This window comes from Nestor notabilis, unplaced genomic scaffold, assembly GCF_000696875.1.
Source record: "Nestor notabilis isolate BGI_N333 unplaced genomic scaffold, ASM69687v1 scaffold22696, whole genome shotgun sequence".
Taxonomy (NCBI): Eukaryota; Metazoa; Chordata; class Aves; order Psittaciformes; family Psittacidae; genus Nestor; species Nestor notabilis.
The window spans coordinates 200-8,247 of record NW_009934593.1 but is presented as its reverse complement, the minus strand read 5'-3'; the positions used below and the strand labels follow the sequence as shown (position 1 = coordinate 8,247).

Genomic DNA, 8,048 nt, shown 5'->3' with positions numbered 1-8,048 from the left:
TAGATATATTCAATAATTATTCCACACTTTCACAGTGACAGTTGTGTCATAGACAGATACAGGCTGTCTACTCCCTCTGTCTGTCCTCAGGCATCACATGGATCTCCTTGCTTTAAAACATCATTATCTCATTATAGCACAACCAGAGAGGTGGCTTTGGAGACCATGTCATTACGATCAGTTCTGGTCCCTGCTGCTACACAGAGCAGTTCCTCAGCAGGGTCAGTGCAACAGGATTAGGGAAATGACCAGCCCAAAATGACTTGTTTCCTTTTTCCTTCCCTCCCATCTTTTCCTGAGCTCTTCCCCACAGACAGCCCTGTTGGTGAAGCATTCCGTGAAGTGACCAGCCAGCCACAGAGGTGGAAGAGAGGAACTTTTCCAGTTGATATCACTGCCAAAACCCCCACAGGTGCTCTGCTCTGCCGGGCCAAGCCAGCCCAGTCCCAAGAGGAAGGTGGAACCTTACTTACTAGCTCCATCCAGCCACAGCTCTGCTCTTGCCATCGGCCACGTGCCCAACTTGTCTTTCAGCCTTTGCACTTGGATGTTGTTGAGCTTCCCCTCCTCACCTTGAACCTTGATGAAGAACAGGGACAGGCCACTGGAACCCTGGGGCCATGGGAAGGTGTGAAAAGAGATTTCATTACAATGAGAGAAGGAAGAAAAAGAGTGTTCCTTCAGCTGGTTCCACCGTCAAACAGGATTGCTTTACCTGGCCTTCAGCACCCTGGCCAGGGTAAGTGCCACATCAGAATCAGCTGCAGACATGAACCATTTGAAACGCTGAGATGACATGTTCCATCTGGCTGCTTCCTGGCCACTGTCTCCGTGCTCGTAGCTGAAAGGAAGGAGAAGGTCATCCTGGCTTAATGGGAACTTCTGTCTCAGTCAATGCCGATTTTCAGTTCAAGCAGCAGCTCTTGTAAGTCACCTCTTTCGATCAAGGTGGAGTATGGATTAGCTGCTAATCTCTTTCATTGACCCTGGATAAGAAATGCAGCCAGAGTTAAGTACTAGAAAGGAAATCTGCTTCACTACAAGGCTCTCCAGCAATTGCTCTGGGCTAAGGGCTGGTGATGGCAGTGCTCTGTAAGCAGAACACACCACGGTGTATAATCCAATGCCTCCGTGTCTTTAGGAGTTACCACTGCCAAGTACAACACAGGGTGCTATGGAATAAGGAGTCCTGTCACGATGCACACCTTTCACTCCCCAGCTGACCCTTTCACTTCTTCACCAGGAAAGCAACTGCAGCTTCAGCAGATGCAGGTGACACCCCTTCCACGCTTCTGTCTGGAGGTCTGAGATTTCCTGGCCCATCACAGTATTGCCAACATGAAAAGTTGAACACCAAGAATGCTTCCTCAGTCCCAGCTGGGATGGGTCTGGCTGGTTCAAGTTTTGAAGTATAGGGCTAGACATGAGAGTGTTACCTGTGCAAGGAGCACAGCTCTGTACCTGCCTGTGTGTGCCTCATGCAAACTGGCCTTTTCCTGGGTAAAAAGCAGAGCTGTGCAGAGGCTTTGGGTGACTTTTGCTCAAGTTTCCCAAACCAGCCACCTGGCTTTATGAGTGCCCCATTTTCTCAGTCCTTGCTCACACATCTAGCTGCTGCTGCAGCTGCTTCCCACCTCAGAACACATACCAACGTCAGAGCCTCCCCTGAGCTCTGCCATCCCCTGGCCAGAGGTCCAGAACTTCTTGGGTTCTCGAGATGTCAGATGGCCAAAAGCAGTTTTCAGAGATCCAGGAATACCCAGTGACTGTCTGGGGGGAAGGAAAAGGAACTTAAGATGATGATAACACAGTAGATGAAATTAGGCATTTGCTTTCACAACCACTGGCGTGTCCTGGGCTCTGAGTAGACGCTCTACAAGCAGGCGCTGCAGCACATCTGCACCTACTGCTGAGAGCCTGAACCTGCCCAGCTCCTGCATGGCTGCTGAAGCACTGTGCACACAGAAGGTGCTCATTTGTGTTGCCTCCCTACCTCCTGGGGTTTCTGCAGTGTTAGGCATCTGGACAGAGAGCCTTGAGAACAGTACATGTGCCACGTATCAGCACGTGTTCATAGACACTGGGTGTCAGCAGCACCCAAAGAGCTGCAGGAAAGAGGTCACCGCATTATGCTTTTGGCCTTTTATTGAATGAAAATGCCACGGCTGGCTCCTGAAGGGCCAAGCTCTTCTCTGCACCCTGCATAGCCACGCACACAGTGCAAAGGACACTGCCAAGATGCAGAGGCAAATCTTCAGGCAGTGCAAAGTCTTGCTAGGTTGGTTTATATACATCAGGTAGAGATCTGGCCCAGACACAAGGAATAGGAAAACAAACTATCTCGTAATAAAAACATGGGACACCTTCCCAGCTACCTGCAGTGCCATGTGTGCAGCAAAGGCTTTATTGTACACAGTGATGTAGGTGAACAGAAAAGCTGGGCACAAAGACTCTGTAACTAAAGGAGAAAGGCAGTGGGAGATGGAGCTGAGTCACAGAGCAAGGGAGGGCCATGCCCAGCGCCAGATGGCAGATGAGCTCTGCTCCATCCTTGGCCAGTGCTCTGGTCTAACCAGCACTGCCAGGACGTGGGCTGTGCCGTCAGAGCCCAGCTGAGCTCATACCTCAATGACTTCGGCTGCCCTATCCATCATGGCCAGTGGACAGTTGAATCCTCCAGAGTAGCTTGAGAGTAAGTAGAGTTTGACAGCCTGATGCAGACAGCTATAGGAAAGAGAGTGAGGGGAAGCAGACGGGTTAGGCAGCAGTGCCACAGCAGGAGGATAAAACATCTTGATGGGAAGAGAGGAACAAAATACAGCCAAAGCAGGTGAAAATCAGACTGCACATTTCCAAGAGGACAAAACTTGCTTCAGCCAGGAGGAGAGAAGAGGATCAGCAGTTTCTCAGTCCCAGAGGGACAGCCAGTGCAAGGCTGGCTGGGAGGCACCTTGTGCCAGCCAGTGAACGTAAAGTGCAGCTTTTAAAAGGAAGAAATGTGCGTCTATCTCCAGAGGCTGGAATACAACGAAACTGCAAGTCAAATCCCAGCTCTTTAGCTGTGATACAACTAATGCATGTAAAGCTGGGGCAGTGGAGGGACCTGCCAGGCCCCAGGATCAGGAAGGTGACATCAAAGTGTATTATGAGCAACTGTAGACCATTAGTGACAGATTCTCATCGCTGGTGTGGAACACTGCAGCTGACAGACACTGCTGTTCAGTGCAGCAGTCGGTGTGCTTTTGCCCATGCATCATCTTGTACCTGTTATACAACTGAACGTACCTTGCTGAGAATAACACCAAGTCATTCCCATTCTCCCCAGTTGCCTCCAGTTGGAGTTTCTTCTCTCGTAGGCCTCAGCAACCAGCCCTTCTTCTGCTGCAATCTCCTTCATGCTCCTCCAGGCCAAGCAGGCGACAATGAGATCCATGTGCCATCCCCAGGCCTCACGCTGCCGGAGCACGACGGGTCCTGCTCACATTCCCAGCCCAAGGCTCTGACCTGGTGAGCAGGCGGCTTCCAAATCTCTCCAGGTCCCGATCCACCTCCTGCAGTACCTGTGAACAGCAAGAAGAGCCCTTCAGCATGCTCCTGGGAGGCAAGGAGCCTCATCCCAGCTAGAATGGCAGAGCACTGACTGTCTTGTCCTGTGGGACTAGTGGTCTCTTGCCATTCAGCCGTTCCATGACTTCTCTAATGCAGCAGGACAGCTTGTCCCTCAGCCTCTGCTGGCACAGCCTCGCTCAGTTGTCACTTCTCTTTTCCGCAAAAATCATTTTTTCAGGTTACTTTTGGCAGCATCTCTGGATTTTACAGAAGACAGAAGAGCTTTTGTATGAGGGCTGAGAGCGACACAGATGCACATGAGCAGGGGGGTTGGACAAGGCGATCTCCAGAGGTCCTTCCAACCTCAGCCACTCTGTGATTTACTGCCGGAGGAGAATGCCAGGGGGAGAGATGCCAAAAGCAGAAAGCCTTCATCTGTGTAGGAAAGCTTCCACTGGGCTCAGTAGTTACCTGCCTATCAGATTAGAAAAGGAGGGATGGAGCAATCATTTGAGCTCCAGCCTGGCACCAAGAGTGCCTAGATTCAAATTTCCACCCTGTATCCACCTTCCTGAATGGCCTGGATGAGGATTCACGTGCCCTGTCTCAGCCAGGCTGGGCTGACTGGACAGAGTGGTGTGTCTGTAGTTAACAGAGGGAAACTGGCACCCACAGAGCACTGGTTCATTCCAACCCTCCTGGACACCTATTTCAAGGTGACAGGAGCTGCCTTCTGCAAGTGCTCTTCACTGGCTGTGGCCAAAGCCTAGGAATGCTGCTGAGACTTAAATAACCTGACTTACAGAGGCCAGGAGGACCCAACCTCTAGCACTACTTGGACCCCTATCAGCATAAATATGCCCAAAGCTGTACTGGGCATCAGAGGGGCACTGATCTACACTTGCTTTCATCAGAGGAATATGTTTTGCTGTTCATCAAGAGGTGCTCGGTTCCTCCTCAGCAGAACAATCATGGAGGTAAATGCTGTAGTTGCTGCACCCAAAAAGGTGCAGTTATAAAACACATTAATTGGCTGGCAATGAAATACAAACATTGCTTCTTCCTCTCCCGCTTCCCCCTGTATTGACTTTTCATTAAGCTCCATCCCGTAGGATTGATTTGTTCATGACTGTGCCAGTCAGTGTGTAACGAGGCTCCAGCACAGTGTCCAGTTACTACTCTGGAAGTCTCCATCCTCAGACCGGTTTTCCTTCAGGTGAAGAGTGAAATAGTGTTAAAAATCACAAAAGAAGCCAAATCCATGCACAAGAGCCCTGTCAAATGGCACAGCTCACACTGCACCCGTTTGCTGTCGGTGGAGCTCAGCTGGGACCAGTGTATGCCTCCAGTGCCTGGCATCCTGACAGCAATCCGAAGGTTGTTTGAGAGGCAGAACCTCCCAACAAGGTTCATGAATTTCACTGATCCCTGAAGCACAAGAACCTTTGAACTGGTTTTTTGTGGGCAGATGAATGACTCTACCAAACAGGTCTCTTGGCCAGCACACCACAGGGAACTCAAACTGCAACAGCCCCTTCACCTCATCCATGGTTTCCAAGCCCCCCTGACTGCCTAGCAGGGAGCTCACACCCTGACCCTCACACACCACTGTGTTGCCCAAGTGAATGTGTTTGTTTCTGAGGTAAAAGGACAACATCAGAGCTCCTGTGGTGCTGACTGCTGAATGTGACACACAGCAGCCTGGGCACTCCAAAACACCTACACTAGGATACAGAGAGGACGTCTGTAAACCCTGGATGTCCCTAGGATGAATGTATGGGAAATGTGCAAATCATTGCATTGACAGTACAAACTTTTCTATTAAAGGCTGTATTTTCAGGGGGATCAAAGAGCAAGAGCTCAAAACGATGCCCAGAAAAAGCAGGTGCTTTCCTCTCCAGGAGGATTTCTATGTTCACCACTGAACACAAGTGAACAGCACAACAGGAATCAGCCTCCAGCGTGGTGCCTGCTTCAGTGGGACACACAAAGCTTCCTGTGTTGCTGTTCTCCTGGAGAGGAAGGTGTCAACATGGAGAGCTCGCTCTAGGGCTGCAGGCGAGCGGGTGCTGCATGAAGCAGAGACTGAGCTCTCCCTGTCAGCCGTGAGACAACACTGCCCCGCTGGGACCGAGTACAGGAACGAAGGGACATGCTGTTGGTTCCCAGATGGATTTTGCAGCTGCTTTTGTCTCTTTGGGAAGGAGTTAAGAGCAGCTCTTGGTCCTGCTGCAAGACAGCACTGACCCTTTTATTCTTTGGGAGATCTGAATCATGCTTCTTCCAAAGGTGTGGAGATGGAGCAAGATCTTCATGGTTGCCCAAAGGCATCTTCCTTTCTGGTCTTCTCTTCTGGCAAAAAGACCACAGTTATGCCTAGGGGGGCCTCACCCCTGTCTTTTGAGATGGCTGTGACAAAAGCAAGCTCCCAATGCTGCCACCACACTCTGCGGGACCTTGCAGACCTGGAGAGCAAGAAGTGGCAGGGAGAGCATCGCTGAAAGCCAGGTTCTGCCCCTTAACACACCCAGTGGCTTTACAGGTCATTGTATTGCTTCTGCTGGTATAGATCATGGAGAGAGGTCACGCTCTGCCCTGAGACCTGGTCCTTGAGAAGAGGGAAACAGTTGTGGTCCCTGGGGTGACAGCAGAGGACAGCCAGTGAGATGAGCTGCCTCCTCCCAGGGGTTCCTGTAGGACTGGACCTCACAGAGCAGAGACCCACAGCTCAGGGTCTCACCCCACCTCTCCACACCCCTGCAGTAAGTACAGAGCCTTCCCTGAATGAAAATCAGCCCAGAAAAGCCAACGACCTGTGCTGAGAACTAGGAAACCCTAACAGCCTTTGCATCCTCTTTACCTGAGAACAGCCCAGTTCCTTTGGGAAGAAACATCCTTAAAAGCCCTTCTTCCCTGCGGGAGAGAAGTGGAAGAGCATAGCAGAGTTTGGAAGCACTGTAGCCTTTTCCCTTACTCTGAAATGTCTTTCTCTGGACCATCAGACAACGAAAGACGATCCCAAAACAACACTCCTATTGCAACACCCAGAGCAGTCCCAGGAACCCACTAAGCCACTTTCTCTTCATGTCCTGGCAGTATTTTTCACCCTTTACTGATTCAGAGAGAACAAGTTTTAAACAATGCTGATAAATTCCCTCCAGTTATGTACTCGAAGGCACAAAATGGCCAAGAGACACATTCAATTCACAGCCTTAACCAGCGACCTGAGGTGTGTACACACAGAAACACAACCGTGCACTCCAGACCTTAGGAGGAAGGTGTGTTTTCAAGTAACTCCAAAGCAAAGCACCTTCTAAATACTGGTTCCCAGTCTCGGGCTGCTCATGGAAGAGGGTCTCCATTTCTCTCCTTGCAAGGGGCCTTTCCAGATCTTCTAATACTTGTTTCTCCTGCACGTCAATGTGTTGCCCCTGCCCTGCACTCGTGTTGACTCCTCTATGGCTCAGTGGTTGGCACCTCTCCCGGACACGAGACAGAAAGTGACCTGGCTGCCACGGAACACTGGATCTCCACCATGGTAGGTGGTAGGTGAACATGACCCTGCAAAACCCTGCCTGTGCCACGGCCATCGCCTCCAGCCCCTTCCTCGCAGGGCAGGAGCACCACTCCTGGATTGCTCCAGTGTTGTGAAGTTATTCTCGAACATCAGTGCTGCCTTCTCCCCTCCTTCGGGGAGGAGCTTTCCAGCAGCTGCTGTCAATGGAACTAGGGAAAAGGTCTTTGGAAAGACATCAGAAAACGGCCTGGAGAACACTCAGGAAACACCATGTCCTCCCCTGCCAGCTGGGAAACCATCCAGCAGGACCAGCAGTTCCAGGGGGAGCTGGGGAGGGGATGTTCCAACCAGCACCCCCCCGATTGCTTGGGGTGATAATGGATAGAGATGAGAACAACAAACCACATTTCCTCATCTGGAGGATAATGGAAATGGGGCAGAATGGGTTAGGCAGGTTATTCTGTAAATAACATACTGGTGAAATCGCAGCATTCCCCTACCTTAAGTGGGCCCCCAAGAAACCTGGAGAGGGGCTTTGGACAAGGGCCTGGAGGGACAGGACAAGGGCAATGGCTTTAACCTGCCAGAGGGGAGACTGAGATGAGCTCTGGGGCAGAAGCTCTTCCCTGTGAGGGTGCTGAGGCGCTGGCACAGGGTGCCCAGAGAAGCTGTGGCTGCCCCATCCCTGGCAGTGCTCAAGGCCAGGTTGGATCTATATTCGTATCTGTATAGTCATGGATACATTCATACATATGACGATTCTGTGAAACACCGAATCTGTCCTCCTTGCCTGGGCTGGGACTCTGGCTCCACAATAATCTGCTTCTGATGAAGTCCCTGATGCCTTTAATTTGACTTCGGATGACATCAGGAGTCTCCCTTTCCCTGGGGAAGCACCTGAACGCGACTTTTGCCTTCGCATAGTTTAAAACCTGCTCCTCACTTGGGGTGACGATACAGAGTCACAGCCTGGTTTGGGTTG

General features: G+C 51.1%; 1 protein-coding gene across 1 annotated transcript; it reads right to left on the bottom strand.

Annotated features, from left to right (window-relative positions):
* Positions 1-473: 473 nt before the first annotated feature.
* LOC104408002 lies at positions 474-6,911 on the bottom strand (the record flags this gene model as incomplete). The annotated part of the gene is given in 8 exon segments (XM_010017434.1): positions 474-612; positions 730-785; positions 788-841; positions 1,649-1,766; positions 2,625-2,724; positions 3,330-3,473; positions 3,505-3,560; positions 6,816-6,911. Coding segments are annotated over 8 exon segments (763 nt in total), but the record flags the coding sequence as incomplete, so codon positions are not given.
* Positions 6,912-8,048: the final 1,137 nt, after the last annotated feature.